The sequence below is a fragment of the Pezoporus occidentalis genome, unplaced genomic scaffold, assembly GCF_034315485.1.
Source record: "Pezoporus occidentalis ecotype Australia unplaced genomic scaffold, CSIRO_AGI_Poc_V1 ctg45, whole genome shotgun sequence".
Classification (NCBI taxonomy): domain Eukaryota; kingdom Metazoa; phylum Chordata; class Aves; order Psittaciformes; family Psittacidae; genus Pezoporus; species Pezoporus occidentalis.
Genome location: NW_026915780.1, coordinates 5489733 through 5508111, shown reverse-complemented (window position 1 = coordinate 5508111; position 18379 = coordinate 5489733). Strand labels below are relative to the sequence as shown.

General features: G+C 41.9%; 1 protein-coding gene across 12 annotated transcripts in view; it reads right to left on the bottom strand.

Moving 5' to 3' along the window:
- Positions 1–18379, bottom strand: part of FGFR2 (fibroblast growth factor receptor 2) — an 86813-nt gene that overhangs the window by 21508 nt on the left and 46926 nt on the right. For 5 of the 12 annotated variants that reach the window (XM_062635286.1, XM_062635287.1, XM_062635277.1 and 2 more), the window contains 3 exons: positions 11172–11362; positions 8439–8583; positions 6111–6313 (listed from right to left, as the gene is read on the bottom strand). In XM_062635286.1, coding sequence (XP_062491270.1) covers positions 6111–6313; positions 8439–8583; positions 11172–11362 — 539 coding nt within the window. Of the gene's footprint in view, positions 1–6110; positions 6314–8438; positions 8584–10191; positions 10340–11171; positions 11363–18379 lie in introns of all 12 variants that reach the window. The other 7 variants (XM_062635276.1, XM_062635275.1, XM_062635281.1 and 4 more) reach the window with 3 other exon arrangements.

Genomic DNA, 18379 nt, shown 5'->3' with positions numbered 1-18379 from the left:
CAGCCATTCTACCAAGACCTTTATGCAAGTCTTGATTCTCCTGTATTTATTAACATTGCCTTTATTTCCTTGCCTTTCTTTGTCATTATAGCCACTGTTTTCATGGGACATCAGGCAAGCATGGAAGTCAAACTGCCAAATTTAGATACCCCTTATGTATCAGAAATGGCCCACAACATTCTGGGGTCTTTTTCTTCATGAATGCAATATTTGTATTAGACACTGTTCAGATCTCCGCCAGAGTTTCATCTTCTTCCTAGCTCTTACCCTACAATTCAACAGTCTTAGCATGGTTAAAACCTACCAGTGTAAACTTGCAATAAACGGAAATACTCTGGTGATGCATTTTAAACACAGAAGTTAAATAGTAATAAAGTATAGAAAAAAAACAGATGAAAGACTCTGCCAGTTTCCCTTCTAACCCTATTGCTCATGTTTACTTCACACAATAACTGGATGACTGGCCAGAGATGCTGTAGGTAACCAGAGTGCATTAATGTGAATAGGAATGATGAGAAATCCAGAGGAACCACTAACTCACTGTCTGGGAGAAGAAAAATGGACTGTACTCCCAGGGAATATTCTTCTGATTGATTAACTGGAGCAGTACAAGGAGTTACAGGAGCTCAAGGGCTATAAAAATCTGCTCCAGAAAAGATGAAGCCAATCCAGGCTGGCCTGTGATTGGAGATTTTCTGTTTCAAAATGGCCTTACAACTTTTCTGCAGTAGTCAAGAGTTAACCTTTGAACTCATCCCTTAAGCACCTTCTTTTGTTGCCTTAGAGTGCACTATCAAACCATAAGGAAAACCCCACCTACTCCAAGGTCAGTAGACATGGTCAACTTCAATGCATACATTTAAGTAAGAGCATAGATAGAAAGCCTTTTTCTACCTTGCTCCTTGCAGCACTGCTCTCCAACCTCCTACCATGCAGGCTCAAGAACCAGTGACACTTTTGACATGAGCCCTACACTGCAGCATGTGGTGTTGCCTTCAAGTATGTGGATGCTCTTTTTGCTTTCATTATGCAAAGATTCAAGGTACATTGGACACAGGCCTAATAGAAGCCACAGTGAGTATTTGCCTCAAGCCTGTAATTGTACATGGCCAATATACAGACTTCAGGGCCACTTTGAGGTCTATCAGGTGCCAGGAAGCAGCAGCTGGACACCTAGTCAGAATGCATGAACTCCTGGGCAGTCACCCAGCTCACCACCTTTATCTCTTCTCGGAGATAAAGGAACAAAGCCAAGCCAGAGCAGAGAAGCAATGAAGGACATCTGATATAGGTGAATCAGACTTCTTCAAGGTCTACTCAGTGTGTTGATAACACCTGTTTTAAGTGATAACACTACACTAAGAAACTATTTTGAGTGCTCAATTAAAGCAAGGCAGAAGTCAGCGTGACTTAAGCAAACACTGAACAGGACCTCAACCTCAACAGAAAGGTAGATCTCCACTATAAAATATTCTTTGTGTGCTTCCTTTCTGCTTTTAAGAGGCCAGAACCAAGAAAAGTACCAGCCCAAGACAGGACTTCAGCCCCAGATCTGTACTTCAGAAAGAAAAAAGCCCGCTGTGTCCAAACATCAGGCACCAATGCATGATTATATCCCCAATGTATTTTTCCTTTGGCCAACACACTGTATTTAATCAGCTCTAAGTTAATGCTTTACAAGCATTTCTAAGCAGTGGAGCATTTAAAACAAACAAATCTTTGCTGGAATCTTTAAATGCCATGTGGCAAAATCAGCTGCAGAGCAGTGTGTAATTGTCTGTAATTGATTATGAAGGGTGTTTTCCTCCACTGATGATTTATACCATGTCCCGAAGCCTAGATCTGTCAGTTCTGGCACTCATGCTGTGAGATTTTAGCAGCCATGCAGTGATTTCCTATAATTGTCAGTCTTTTTGAAGGCTCTGCTATAAAAGTTAATTTGAAATCATATGCATATATGTATATAAATATAATTAGTAAGTAACGCTATTAGCTGTTGGTGGAATCAGTCTACCTAAGTGACTGGATCGAGGAAAATAGAAGGTTAAATGCACTACACACAAAACTGAGGATTCCTAGCGTTAGGTACTGACATTTTAAAGCACACATCATCACCCCTTCATGAAAAGCACTCCTTTTGAAACACTTATAACAACATACAACTACAACAACATAACAAATACTGAGCAAGTCAATGGTTTCCATACAGAGAACTCCAAGGATAAAGCAAGAAACTAAAATAGGTATTAAGGTAAATTCCTTGCTACCTATCCTACTCACAGTTGTGTATTAATCTTTGTAGTTCAGAGTCCAGTCATTAAAAGGAATGACATTTGTACAGCTCAAAACTATGTGAAATACCATGTTACTTTACTTGTTCCACAGCACTTCTCTTTTTTTACAGGTTCTAGCTGATATCACCATTTTGAATTAGCTATTTCCTGGGTGAGCTTAAATCTTACTTTAAACCAATCAGTCTTTGTTCATCACAAAGGCACTCTCTATATCTTATGAAGGCTTAGACTCAACAACGATAGTAGATATAAATTAATGGGAACGTATTTAAAAGACTGAGCATAAGAAATCATTCCTCCCTGTTTAAGACATATATGTGCACCCAAGTCGAGGGGTCCATATTTGACAGATTAACTGTGATAGCAATAATGAAATGCTCTAGTGATGACACACACTCATACTTGACTTTGACTGGGCGAGTCACCAGAGACTGTCTTTTTGTCTTTTTCAATTAGAATTATTTGAGAAGAGAAAAAAATAAGTTCTACAAAATAGATGTATATCCTACTAAAGGCTACTCTGTACCTTTTTGGTTCAGTGACCCTGTCTCCCGAAGCCTATACTGCAAATCAGCTTGTGATGTTCAATCCTACAAATACTCCTTCCCCCTCCATCTCAAGCTGTACTTCAATACAGAACATTGCCAATACCAACAGAGCAGTGCACATCTCTGCTTTTATATAAAAAGGAGGAACTGTTTGCTGGATTTCCCTGTAAGCAGTTTCTATTTCGAAAACCAAGTACCAGATCTAGGGAGACTGAGGTTTGTAGGGGGAGGAAACTGATAAACCCTGACTTCATCATGACCCCTCCTATAAACGTGAAAAGAACTTCATTTTGGCAGGGAAAAAAAAATGCCTGCATGTGGGGAATGATAAAATCCTGTAGTAGCTCAGACAAAATAGTGTATGAGAATCTAGTCCTGCAAACCAAACCATATGTTACTCAGCAAGACTCTTCTCCTGCTTTGACAAGATGGCATCACAGTCATGCAAATGCCTCTTTGAGAACCAGGATTATTTTCATATCCAACTCCTTAGGGAGCTTGACCCAGCAGCAGAAAGCTTTGAAAACAATATCAAGAATTCCCCAATCTATGGCCTCATTTCTCTGGAATTCCAACAAAACCCATCAGCCAGCCCCAGATCGCTGCCCAGCTCACAGTCTACCTGCCACGAGCATCTCCCCCATCCTCTCAACAACTCAGCCACTTTCTCTATCCCTCACACACACAGCACAAAGGCAAGGGAGAACCTTCTGTGACCAATAGATAAATTAAGGTTCAGTGACAAAACTGCAGCGGGCTTTCAATACAGACCTCTGAAATGCAAATAAACCAAAACAAAAAGTAAAGCTGGCAGTACAGCAAAACAAACAGAGCTGAATAATCCAGAAACACACGCCCATGCAATATAACATCTCCTGGATTATTGTTGATGTTTCTCGATTTTTGACAACAATTCTGATATCCAAAACCAGCTGTAAAACAAATGCAGAAACCAAACAATTGCTGCAGCCTTAGATACTAAGGCGATGCTAACTGAAAAATTAAGGAATCTTCACTGCTGATGAGCAAGTCTTCAGGGATCGCTTGCTTTATCCTCCTTCTACAAGCTAACACAGGCAGTTAGTGAAATAACCAGTGAAATCGTCACAACAGAAATACAGATTTCTTCTAATGCTTATAGCAGTTACACTTCCCTCTCTGAAGATATGAAAGCAGAGAGCCCTTCAATGAGAAACTCCTGTTCACAAGAAACTACTTGGGAGAATTGAGAGTAGTGGAATTTTTGCTTAGGGGTTGAAATAGGATTCGCGCTTTCAAACGTATATACTGCTCCTAGGACCATTATTCCCACTTTTAAAAACAAAATGCTGTTTTGGCGAAGAAGATCCAGAAAAACAAAAGACATAAATAAAATCCTATCTGACAGGCATGGTGTAAGACAAATATTTTTTTCCTCTGTGAAACAATAGCTTTGGAGAAGGTCCATATTGCATCATTTAATGATAAATAACTAAACTGAGGGCAGTGGTTGGCACTGCTGTCACACGCAATGAAATAACACTCTCCCCCTGAGGAACCATTTCCAACTGACACAACTGAGCTCACACCAAACCCGAGGTATTTTTAATGCCGTCAACTTATCTGAGTCATTATGATGCTTTTGTATTCAGGCAGAAATCTAATAAATGCCTTTTATCTAAGCAGCTGATATGTATCTCTCTCTGGTTAAGTATACAACATTAGAGAAGCCTTCTTTGTCCTGAAAGCTACACAGATTTTTAGCCATAGAGATGTGCGAATTGAGCCGAGGGCTTATCACTCCGATACACTCATAGTCCCTCTTCTTCCCTGTGATTTCTAAGCAAATGAGTAAAATCATAACATTACCAAAAAAAGTGGGGGAAAAAGTCAGATGAAATAAGAATTAACATTTTTGTGCATAAAACAAACCAAATACTTTTCAGGTCAGACAAAGTCCATGTCCCCCACCTCAAGATTTTGCAAAATACTACACTTTAGAGGAAGATTGGCTAAGGCATTACTACTTGGCAGCATTTTAACCATGGACATTCAGAAACCATGAAGGAAATGAAGTAATACTGCTCAAAATCCCAAGACCAAGCTCCATCCTATTATGTGTGATGGTGCATCTAAATTTCAAACATTTAGCCACAATGAAGGAGTAGTTTTAATGTACCCTGACACTAATAATGTTCTGGACAGGTTAAAAACAAGCTGCAGAAATTCTGCACAACCTATTCAGGGTGTAGATGGACCCAAACTAAACCCTCAGATCCTAACCCCCTGAGCAAAGCCTGGATGCAAACCCTACACGTGGACCCTATTTTGAATAGCGAGGTGAACTACAGCCTCAGGGGCTGACATCCCTCCACCTCACAGGGGTGAGGCCTGGGGTAGGAGCTGGTGGGTTCAGAGGTCTATCCTGAAAACCTACTGCGAAAATCAAAGCATATTAAACTCCAGCTTCAAAAGAAACAAGTCTTTCAGGAAAGGATGGTATGTGGGAATGGAGGTTGTTCTGGCAATGGATGGCCTGTGACAAAGCCAAAGTCCTGTTACTCATTCAACTGGTTTGCTGCTCGTGGTACTGCCCTCTCCAGAAACACTCATTGCCAGCCACAGGCAATTGTAAAACATATTTCATGCAATGCTGGTTTTAAATCTGAAGCTTGCTTTTGTTCTTCACTCAAAAGCATCAGCATCTTTATCAAACTGTCCAAGAGCTGATGCAGTATCTCCACGATTCTTATTTTATTACAGTCTTTGTCTATTCTGGGGCTGTTTCTGGATGCTTGGCTACGAAATTCCCTACCCTCAGTCTCCAAAATTCTTCCTGAAAAATACCTCTCTGTATCTGGTACCTCGTTACTACAATAATAGTCACCTTAGAAACATTATAAATACACAATTAAATAGGATTCTGTTCCAAAGTCCATTAAGTCAGTAAAATTTTTTCCATTGACTTCAATGAGCTGTGGGATCAGGCCCTGAAATACTTTTAATACATTTTTTCCATCTATAGCCTGTGAATACAGAACATATTCCATTTTTTTCATTCCTCCTCTAACATCCCTGCCCCGATTCCCTTGCCCTGAGACACACATTGCTGTGTTAAGATGTACTTTCTTCCCATGCCAGCCTCCTAGGTGCCAGACGAAATCCCATCCTCACTGCCACTTGGTGTGATGTTTCTTTATTCCCCGTTCCAAAGCTTTTCACTCCAAAGCTAAGGATGTGCTGGCTTAGTTGTTTGGTAAAAGGTTTTTTGAACTCTTTATCTACTTTCTGTTACCTGTCTGCGCAGAGGGATTCGCTTTGTCAGCTTATGGACAGCGGGCTGGCTGCTGAAATCAGGCTTCTTGGTGGTGTTCTTCATGCGGCACAGGATGACCGTCAGCACCATGCAGGCAATTAAGAAGACCCCTATGCAGTAAATTGCTATTTCCAGGTAGTCTGGGGATGTCGGGTATTCCTTTTCTTTTTCAGGAGCTGGATTGGAAGGTTTTAGGAGGGAACAATCACGCCACAGAGTTAGCAGATGGTAACAAACACAGTTCAACACAGTGCTTGGAACAACCTGACATGGTAAAATACCAGCGATTCTTGCAGTGACTGTGTGACATACAGAACGTTATGCATGATTAGGCCATCTTGCAGTCTCAGAGCAAGTCCTCTTTTACTGCTTTGAATTCTCAGTTCGCCATTCAGCATGAGCTTGTGCATGTATCTATACACATACAGGCATATACATGTGTCTGCCTAGAAAGGTAGATGCATATGCATTGAAAAAGTGGATGATTGAGCATAATTTTAGGGGAGAATCAAAAAATGGAGTGTTCAAACTAGGCTCAGGTTCATTTTGTGGCTCGAGTCAAACTTCAAAAGCCCTGTAGTTAATTTTAATCACATAAAGACACATCTAAGGGTAAAATATTGAATTAGTTAGCCTAAAACAGTCTAAATGTGCAAACAGACATTTGGGCTGGAGTCTGCATTGCCTGTTTATCCAAAGTTTTCAGTGGGAATCTCAAAACACAGAGGGAAGGCAGGATGAACCATGCCTCATCATGCTTCTAAACTCAGGTTAGGAGTTTCAGGGGGGGTTTCAAAGACCTGGCTGCTGCATTATACTGGATGCCTGCCTCCCCTGAGGTTCTTTGAAGAGCCCAGTGTGAGATTAAGAAGCATAAGGCAAGTGGAAGCTGAATTGCTACCAATACATTAATTAATGAGTCCTGCATGAGGACTGCATATTTCAAGTAACCTCATCAGTGGTTACAACCCTATGAGATTAGATTTTGGTGGGAGTGGTTCTACATGGCTGTTACTCTGATTGAAAGCATTTTGAAATTATCTTCAAGGCAGTTATATGTGCAAACACTGTCCTTAATCCCTTATCTGGGATTCAACCCCCCAGATAAACAGCATTCCACAGCAATCAGCGGTCACTCCGCAAGCAAGGCACGTTTCAAGCTGAGATTTTCTTGGGCCCCATTCTAAGCTCATAAAAATATCTCATCCCCAAAAACGGGTTAAAAAAATACATTTCAAGCACTCGCAAAATGCAAACACTGCAGAAGCAAGCTCTACACAAGTACTGCTTTGCCTGCTCGGTGACAGGCCATGCAGGCTCAGTGTTCACATCCGAGTGAGATGCAATAGAGTTGCCTTGGTCAGTATATTTTGATAACGGGTAAGAAATCTGCAGCAAATGGGAACATTTCACTCCCATAATATGAACCTCAGCCATATGCACATGCAGGTTTTGTACCTTTTACTTAGGATTAACGATTAATAAATGGTAAGCACAAGATGACCCAGCAAACCTCAGGTGGTTCATGTTCTTTTTTCAAAGGACCTCCTAAGGCAGCTGCCAACAGTTATAAACGAGAAGATTTGACTAGTGTCAAAACCAACTACGGTTACATCTTTAACAGCTGATAACAATTTTCAGGCAATAAAGCACATTGATGTTTGTTTCTTTTAAGGACAGAAACACCATCAACCCCAAAACAGCAAGACATGCTTTGCAGTAAAAGCAAACGACTACTTGTTTTCTTAGAGCATGCAATGTTTAAAGATGCACGGAGCCGATTCCCAAGATATGGAAGACACTGCTTCTGTACACAATCCATTGGCATTAAAATCAGAATTTGGATGATAGGTGAAATTGAACTGAAATACACTGAATAGCTCAGGTATTTTAATGAACCAGTACGTAACTGTGGCCAAATTAGTCCCAAAGCTTCAAAGGAAGCTTTGACTTTCATCCTCTTGAAAAAGTTTACAATGATTAATGTGCTGATTTTCAGTCATCTCACTGAAGTGCTAAGGAAAGGCAGCTCCTCAGCATTTCAGATAATCATTTAACAGATGTAAAAATATTTCAATTCAGTGCAAACGCCGTTCCCCCAACCCTTTTATTTTGTTGCCGTTGATAGGTTTTTGGAGTTGCAAATGTGTGGCAAAACAATTCACTGGCTTGAGACAACTGTGTTTAAATAAAAATCATTGTAAAGTTCCATTTCCGAGACAGAAGCCGTGCCTAATTCTGCAGCAATCAACAAGGGGAAAAACAAAAGAGGAAAAACCACAGAAAGAGAGCAGTGTATACCTGGCAGAACTGTCAACCATGCAGTGTGAAAGGATATCCCAATAGAATTACCCGCCAAGCATGTATACTCCCCAGCATCCTCAAAAGTTACATTCCGTATATAGAGAACCTCAATTTCTTTGTCCGTGGTGTTAACACCGGCAGCCTAAAAAAAAACAAGAGAGGGAAGCAAGAGAAAAAGCTAGACATTGAAAGAATTCTTGTGGATAGGGAGATGGAGCCACAGGGCTTTGTAAAGGTAGAGATGCAGAGATGCAAAGCTCCTTCCCCATCCACAATCCCTCATCCAAAAGGCGTTTACCAACAGGTCCCAGCTCACCTCAGAAAGTAATCGACACCCTTCACCAGACCTAAACTCACCACCTAAACATGCATGCAATCAAATGACATGGAAAAATTCACCCACAAAGCTTTTTTTTTTTTTTTATTCTTCTTTTATAATAAAAGAAAGTTGAAAGACAAAGAGAAAACAAAGTAGGACAGAACGCAGGATCCTTCACATGTAGTTACCTGTTCCAGAGGAAAGAATTTACTATAAAAATATAGTCTGAAAGGATTAAAAGAAAGGCAAATTCTGCTTGAAAAGACACAACTTAGTAGCTGTCTTAAGCAGCACATGGCCCTTGCATCATCCACTGCACTTCACATAAACATGCTACGTTGTGCAGTGTTGCCAAATGTTGTTTTAATACAAGCCTGGTAATATCTGGTGGTTTGCTTAGAAGTACAGTGGAAGGTATCTCAGCTCTTGTTCAAACAAAAGATCAGTTGTGACTCTCAAATGGAGAGAAAAACGGGACCTTACAAAGGTTCCAGAACCAGGAAATGGAAATCCTAGAATGGTTTGGGTTGAAAGGGACCTTAAAGATCACTGAGTTCCAACCCCCTACCACAGGCAGGGACACCTTCCACTAGATCTAAATCTTAAAGATGGAAAAATAAATTCTGGAAGTTGGGGGTTTTTTAACAGGTTTCCTTCCAGACTTGTTAAATCTCTGCCTTGACAAGTCATTATGCACCAAACCAATCCGTGTATCAGTGATTATCCAAACTCATACAGACAGAGTAAATCTTAGACAGCTTCCCAGCTGCCCAAAGATGGGCTCAGCAAGACATCAAGGTCTCTGTGATGGAGATTTAGAGAAATTGTTTGTTACTCTGTCTCTGTTCCATTCAAAGATATTACTTTGAAATACAGGATGAGGGAATAAACACATTTTTACCAGACCATTTTAAAGTAAAGGTAGTTCTGAGTTGTAGTCACATTATTGGTGGGTTATTACGCAGTTAATAATGTGTGAATAACAACTGGGAAACCCTCCCACCCTGTGCATTCACAGGTGATGTGGGAAGTTATAACTGATTAAATTGACCTAATTTGTGCTTCAATGGGTACTTTATGAACACTTCATATATATATATATGCATATATATATATATGGAAATATATATAGGTCATAATTACTTTATTCAATGAGTACCCTGTACGTGAACTGCAAAGTATGCAGAATCAACAACAAAAGTGACATAAACACACAGACACAAGAGAGAATAAAGAAACCAGTAGTTATGGTACACACAGAATATTGTGGGAATTTTTCCATGGCTGCTGGTGTAATACCAGTTGCATCACCAAAGGAGGATTACACATATACCACAAGGCCAAAGAGTTATCCTACAAGCTGCCTGCAGTCTCCCAAAGCACCATTTTTTCCAGCTTCTACATCCAGCTTGCTTTAAAAAACATTGTTACCTTGTAAACTTGGCAGAACTGAGAGCCAGGCAGACTGGTTGGCCTCCCCTATATAATTGGAGACCTTACAAATATATTCTCCAGCGTCCGCCTCTGTCACATTGTACAGTGTCAGCACTTCAGCATTGGAACTATTTATCCCCGAATGCTAGAATAGACCAATAACACAGGAGAACAATGTCACTGCTGCCCAAAACGGACACCAATCTATGGTCCCACCACCAACACGTCATAAGAATATGCCTTCCGCCTCACACAGAGTCAAAACATTGAAGGTTTGGGGGTTGTTTGGGGGTTTTGTTGGGCTTTTGGGGGGGGGTTAAATCAAAAGCATCACACGAGGAGCTAGAAAACAGCGGTGAGGGGGGAAAAGGACCTGGGCTGTTACACTGGCTGCATAGAACAAGATGGTACAGAGCTGGCTGCCCTGCCTGCCAATGTGCTGAGTTTTGGCAATGCTACCCAGCTCAAAAACTCTGGAGTTTCCCTGGTCAGGCTTGCTCAGAACCCCACCACTGATACACCAGCAAAAAACGGACATCTCTGCAGGCTCAGCATCCAGAAAACCCAACCCTGCCAACAAGCTTTTACAGCAGGTGTCACGTTAGCTTGAAATAGAGGCTGAAGAAACGTGAAAGAAATGGAGTCGATTGTCCCAGGGATGTTTTGGATGAGTTCTACCCATACATAAATGTCAATGGTGATCTTAAGAGGGTTTTCGTTTTTTGCCTGAATAAGTCACGCCTGAAACATTCAGAGATAAAGGACTTCACAGAAGCAAAAAAAGAGCAAAACAGCGTCTATAAACTGTATAATTAACATTTAGACAATCAAACGCTTATCTAAGTCATTATTTCACTTCTAACACAAACAATTCCTCTTCCAAAAGAAGTTCCCATCTCAAAACTCCTGGATTTACACCAAGTACATTCGATGCTTTAAAGGGATCGTCACCATCTCCAGCATCTGTAAAGCCTCACCTTCAGAACCTGAAGATACGGCAGTCCATCTGGCCCGTATTTACTGCCATTCTTCTCGACGTGTTTTATCCACTGAATGTGAGGCTGGGCATCACTGTAGACTTTGCAGACAAACTCTACATCCCCTCCGACGACTGCAGAGGCGTTGGCTGGGAGGCCAGCTTGGAGGATGGGCCTGTGCGGTGACCGCTCTGTTCGGGTGGGGAGAGGCAGCGAGGAGGAGGGAGAGGGAGAGAAATAAAGATGCATAAATAAGCAGAGCTGCCAAGAAAACTGTAAGTGAACTCGAGCCAAACAGCCCTGTAAGCCTGTTGGCTGACTCCTCCGAAATAACGCTGCGGCCAAAACCTATAACAAAAACTGCAGTTCAAAGGAGATGACTTGAGCACTACACTTGTAACAGAAAGAACAGCTATTCGAGGGGAGGGGAGAAATTGTGCTTAGAAACTTTAAGCATTTTTCATAGCTCAACGCACAAAGAATTAAGTAAAATGGGGGGTTTTTTGTGGTTTGCTTGGGCTATTATAAGTACCTCTGAATTTTAAAACATTTTGATTGAACTAAAACTCTACAAATTAAGAAGCAAAATTATTGATTCATTTTAAAACCTGATTATGTGATGATTGAATGAGAAGTCCTCAAGATGACAGTCCTGGTTACCAAACTGCTTTATTATCCAGTGAGCAGGACAGATAATGCCACCCTACCCAGAAAACAACCAAAGGGAACTTCCCAAAACTAGTAGACGCCTCAGCACTGAAAGTCCTCAAGCAGGATGCACACACCAAGCACCTAGACTATTGAAAATGCTGTGACCAGTGCTATCACAATAGCTGCTCTCTGCTTTACCAACACAGCAACAGAAGTACCAGTTTGTTCTTATTCTGATCAGGACACAGGGAAACACAGAGTCCTCTGGAAAACTGCAGCATATTCAGTGTGAGCTGATAGAGCTTTGGATCTATGGACTTGCTTCAGCATTTATCAAATGTTCTTGGACAACCTTACATCACTAAACATACCGAGTGTACCCTGTATCACCTGGGTACCCACAGAACCAGTGAAGCCAGCATTACCAGCCCAATTTTGTGGATGCGATATTCATAGGCATTGGGGAAATCATCACATTTTCATCACCCCCATTAAGCCTGATCTAACCACCTAAAATCTTCTGGTGGGCAGTGCAGGAGCCAGCTCCCCATCATCAGGGCCATCAACGGCCTTTTTGTGCCAGGCAAGGCAAATGGACAAAGCATAAAGGCTTTTCCTTATGTGATGCTTGAAGGAAAAGTCCTCAAAACAGCACCCTGCCTACCAAATTGCTTTGAATTCAGTGAGTGGGATGGACAATGTCACTCTTCCCAGAAAACCCTCAGAAAGATGCAGTCTCACCAGCCTAGCAGGGAACTCTCCACCTTCTTAGATTAGACTGAGATGAGCTCTTAGGCAGAAGCTCTTCCCTGTGAGGGTGCTGAGGCGCTGGCACACGGTGCCCAGAGAAGCTGTGGCTGCCCCATCCCTGGCAGTGTTCAAGGCCAGGTTGGACACAGGGGCTCGGAGCAAGCTGCTCTAGTGGAAGGTGTCCCTGCCCGTGGCAGGGGTTGGAACTGAATGAGCTTTAAGGTTCCTTCCTTCCAACTCTGTGGTCAGAGTTGGGCAGATGCCAATTGTAAACATCTCCTAAGAGGGACCAGCAGCCATTGCATCTGTCACAGACCCATCTCTGTTTCCAGCAGTAAGGCAGATCTACTAATGCAGTTTTCTCTGATTTGTAGTTGGTTGTTTGGTGTGTTAAGGTGGGAGATCTTCACATTGCAACTAGGTGAGCTTTAAGCTCCCTTCCAACCCAAATCATTCCAGGATTCTTCCTGCAAGCCCAGCGCTGTCCATTTCATTTTATAAGAACGTAAAGTTAATACAGACCTATTTATACTTTCAACCTATGAATTAGAAGTGAAACACCCACTGCCCACCCTGAGCTGTCCTTTCCCCCCTGCTCCAGGAATTCTTTCAAAGATAAGTAAGGAGCAGTGGACCTCAGTATTTATTTTTAGAGGCTGTATGCTGTAAAACCTTTGAACGTTACGAGCCAAATCAACTGAATTTCAAACCAAGCATTCCTTTTTAAACATACTGGTTTCCAATAAACTGTTTCACAAGCAAACATTGCGAGTATAATAGCAAATAATGATGCCCATGGAACAATGGGATCTTTTATACAGCCCAATATATTTGGCGTGCAGCAAACATCTACTGGGAATTTACTCAGTGAGGCTACGCTGGCAGCATGCTACAAAGCAGCAGTCTTATTTTACTTGTGGCAAAAGTGCATTTGTTGTTGCAGTTATTAAATTATTCCAAGGCTCTGTGTGTCATTTTCAAAGATCTAGGAACAAAGATCTACTTTTTAATTTGCAAATTACAGTAGAACACATAAATTACTATTTTACAGTTCTGGGGAGAACTTGTAGTTTCTCACCTTAAACTAAATAAGCTTTAATTCCATCTCTCTTGCTCCTTCATTTGGGTACAAGAACAGCAAGCAAAAAAATCTCTCTTTAATAGAAACCTTACACCATCTTCCAAAACTTATTACAGCTGCCTTCAGTATAAAATGAAACCTTAGAGAATGTTATTTAAAATGTTTTTTAGAAGTCAGTAGGCCTCATGTTTCATTTCTCCACATAAGGGTTTGATTTCCTTTGTGACCTTATTCTCTGCCCTTAAACAAACCAGAGAATGAGGCCTGAAACATCTTGGAAAAGTTCCTACTATGCCAGCATCAACACATGAAATGTGTTTAGTTTACCCCGATAGCCATCAATGATTTAATCTTTTATTGATGACTGTCAAACATTTCCTCTACCAGAAAAGAGGAGGCAAAGCAAAGAAGTAAAAGCAGAGTTCTTACGTTCTAGGTCCCAAATTCCTTTAAAACCCCTGAATAAAGTGTGTGCATATGTATAGGTGTGTATGTGTAGCCAGTTATGAAATTTCTTCTTGTAGGGTAAGTGTGCTAAAAAGAAACTTTGGTTGCCCATCAACATATGGGGCAATGATTGGTTTTTGTCGACTCCCCCACCTCATCAGAAAGGGATATTTCTATGCCCACACAGGCAAACAGCACAACATAACCATCGTGATGCAAATTCAGCAGGGTTTCATGACAAAGACCGCAAGAAACACTCAGTATTGGGGAAAATAACTAAATATGGAGAAACTCCACTAATTACAAATGACCAAGTATGATTCTATACAGTATCATTTCTTAGAAATAGCCATTTCGGGTTGTTACCCTGTCTTTCCTATTTCTCTGCAAACCACACGCATCTAAGGACTCTGCTTAAGCATAGGTGCTGTCAAAACCATATTCATAAATCTCACATCACTATTTAGCATTTAAAATACAAGCTGTACATGTGTAAGCAGATATCATCACTCAAACAACTGGCTACACAAATATTAGATGGAAACAGCGTGTTCTTTTCTACTAAAGACTAGCAAAGGAGTCTAAAAGGTTGGTGAAACTAATTTTATCATTAGCCCTAAAAAAAAAAACCCTAATATTTCTAACCAGGATCACTGCTAAACGAGACATCTCTAGATACTTAACTCAGACAAACAGTGTTTTCATACAAAACAAGTTAGCAACCCATCTCATGCCTCTGTAGCCTTACCTTTTTCAATATTCCTCTTGCTCATTGATACCAAATTGAATCAGAACCTCAAGAAATAAATCTTTGCTGCCTGTCCACTCTCACTGCAAACACACTTCAAAATCAAGCCAACAGCATATGCATATGGAAAATCACCCCACAGATGAGCTGCCTTTAAGCACACTAAACCATAAATGAAATAGAAATATTAGTTACCTAGTGAACTACATACAGATCTACAAGGTTTTTCATAGACAGGCCCTGCTTTCTCAATCAGACCTTCCTGGTTCAACTGAAACGCCATAGATGTTTAAAAGCAAATGTAATGGGTGTTTAAAAGTGGTTAAAATTGAACAGTATTTTCTGTGTCTTGATCCGAAATTGAGCCAAACTGATAATTACATATAAATCTCCATATGTTACATTTCATTTGTATTCTAATTCTTCCCACAGCCTAACTTTAGAACGCTTTTTAGAGAGAAAGCATGCTTAATGCTGGTTCCCACCTTAAGAGATAAGACACCAGCTTGCTTTCTTCAACTTGAAGTTTAGATACAAAACCAACATCATCCCCATTTGAGGAGTCAGCTATCTGCAAAAGGCAGAGTGAAAATGATTGCTCACGTGAGGAATATCATACTCAAGGCCACAAGCAGCTAACTTTTACACCACTTTAGAAGTGCTCAGGGTGAGCAATTCCCCTTGCTTATCTATAGACAAACAGACTCGCTATCTGAAAAGATGACTGACAAAGATACCTGCTCAATGGCTTGAAAGAAACTGTCATTTAGCCGGTTAATGTTAAAACTTCAGAATACCTTCCTCCAAGAAAGAAAACTGCAAAGAATTCCAGGAAAGTTGGAAAATTCCAAGTTTCCGCAAAACTGGCACGTTGAAGGAACTGCTCAAGTAGCACCCGGCCCTGCAGGACACCTGGAGGTAGCTGAGAGCCCAATCATGGAATCAGTGAATACCAGCTTGGAAAGGACCTCAGGGATGATCTGGTCCAGCCTTTCTAGGGAAAGCATGATCAAAACTGGATGCCCCAGCACCCTGTCCAGCTGAATCTCAAGTGTCCAACGCTGGGAAATCCACCACTTTCCTGGGGAGATTATTCCAATGGCTGGTTGTTCTTGTGAAAAATTCTCCTCTTGTGTCCCATTGGAATCTCCCAGGAGTAACTTGTGCCCATCACCCCTCATCTTTTCCATATGACTCCTTGTAAAAAGGGATTCTCCCCCCTTTTTGTAGCCACTTTAAACACTGGAACATGGTGACAAGGTCTCTACTGAGCCGCCTTTGCTCAAGGCTGGACAAACCCAGGCTCATCCTGCCACAGGTGATGGAAGGGGAAATGACTGGAAGAACCATCCTGGAAATGACAACCAGAGCCTGCATGCTTCCCAAGGAGTCCTATTGGCTCTTTAAGAAGTTTAAGTCCCTGGACAGGAGATTCCTACAAAAGGGCCTCATCTCTCTCCCATCCTTGGCTTTTTCTATCTCCTCCAAATCTTGCTGATAGCTGCAGCCAACATAGCAGGAAACCAAACAGGAGACCAAACAGTCATGATGCAAATGTATGAGGTGAAGACACTGGGGTGAAGAGGTGGGTGGTAGGAGCCAAAACCCCTGCTTCCACAGCCAACAGAACAAGAGGGATGCGATCCCACCACTCCAAGTCCCAGTGTAGGGGATGCAGGGATGGAATAACTGCAGGAAGAGAGGCTGCTCGCCAAGCATGCTGGCAGAGGGAAGATGCAGGGCAGGATCTGCTTCTGCCAGAGGCCCAAGTAGAGCATATTGTGACTGAAAGAGTGTCTCTGCTGCTACTGGAGTGCCTTGGCAGGGAGAGAAGACAATAACCCCGGAAGGGCTGAGCTCTGGGGCCCATCCTGAAGCCAAGTCTCCTTAGCAACGTGGCTATGCCAGGGGCTGAGAAGAGCTCTGGCAATTGTCTATCCAAGGCTCCTTGTCACCCCAGCACAGACAGTTCAGGACCTTTCATGGGAGCTAAAAGCCAGAACCAAAGCCCATTGAAGTCAGGGGGAAAACTCACATGGAATTCAATGGGCTTTGCATAAGGCATCCGATTCATTAAGAAAATAAATAAATAAATGAAAACTACTCTTATTTTCCCCCTTTTGATTTTGCTTGTTTCCTCTCCTTCCAAATGTGGGATTCGAGTGCGGGCTAGGAAAATAAAAGCTGAATAACAAATGCAAGACCAAACATGAGCTCTGGGGACAATGAAGAGATCCTCAGTTATTGGGAGGGAGGGAAGGAAAGGGATGGGGAAAAAGTTATCCAATTCTTCTCCACAGTTTATAATGAGACACATTTATCAGAGTCTTTAATACCAGTTTTGAAATGTTACTGACTCCAAAGGAGTCGTCTTGACGGCTGCCACTGTGAAGCTACAGAGGGGTTCCCTCAAACGATGCCTCTCAGTGCACCAGCAACACTTCTGGATCGATAGCCCCTGGCAGAGGTTCTGTGTAACCAGACATCAGCGAATGAAAAATGAAGCAGCCCCAGCTGTCTCTCAGCTTAAATGAAAACACAGACCTGCCATGCCCTCGTCTTCCTTTGCCCTGGTCAGCACAGCATGCTCGGCTCTACTTGCTTATTTTGCTCAAGAAACCTTCAAGCAGCCGCCTGGACCCCATTCAATGAAAACACTGCCCATTCCCAACCACCTTCCTTCCGATCGTGCAACATCTGTTGCTTTGGAAAATGCTAATTATCCAGTAAATTATGGGTCTCAAAAGCATCCTACAGTGATTTAGGCCAGATTGCAATCACAGCCTCTTGCCTTGGCTTAGCCTCTCAAGCTTGCAAGATTGACTCTTCAGCCTTCAAAAAAATATATGTATATATATTTATATTTATAAAAATCAAATCACAGACTTTTCATCATAGACTCAGACTGAAATATTTCTCTTATGTTTTGCCTTCACCCACACTCTCCCGCTAGTTCCACTGAGTCATATACCTAACAGGGGGGGTCCCAGAAGGCCACTGAGGCTTGGAAGCAGCCCTGATGATGGGGGAACATGTTGCTACATGGCTCTGTCTCTGAATTAACTGCGTGTGTCCTCTCCTATCCAACAATGCAACACGTCAGGGGATGCCCTTGGCAGATACTTTAGAGACGTATCTACCTGATATCCCTTGTGCCACGAAATGACCCACAGACGAGCCCCATCTCCAGGACACCCAGAACCCCTTCTTCATGCCTTCTTCCAAATGATACCCAAGGGACTATCCAAACTGCCCCAATAGAAAATGCAGTTATATGGTAACTTCTCAGGTGTCTTAACCACTGCTTGGAGTTGACAGGAAGGTAAAACCTCTCAGGTACGGCTCCAGCTTCCCACAGGTCACGCACCCTGTGCCACCTCAAAGCTGAAATACCATTTCTTCTCAGAAGAGGCACTAATGACCACTTCTGCCACAGTTTGAGAGAACAACTCTCTACCTGTGCAAACCAGTGTCTCTATATTCAACTTCTGGCATCTCTATTGAGACTGTACATATTCGTACTGTTATTAC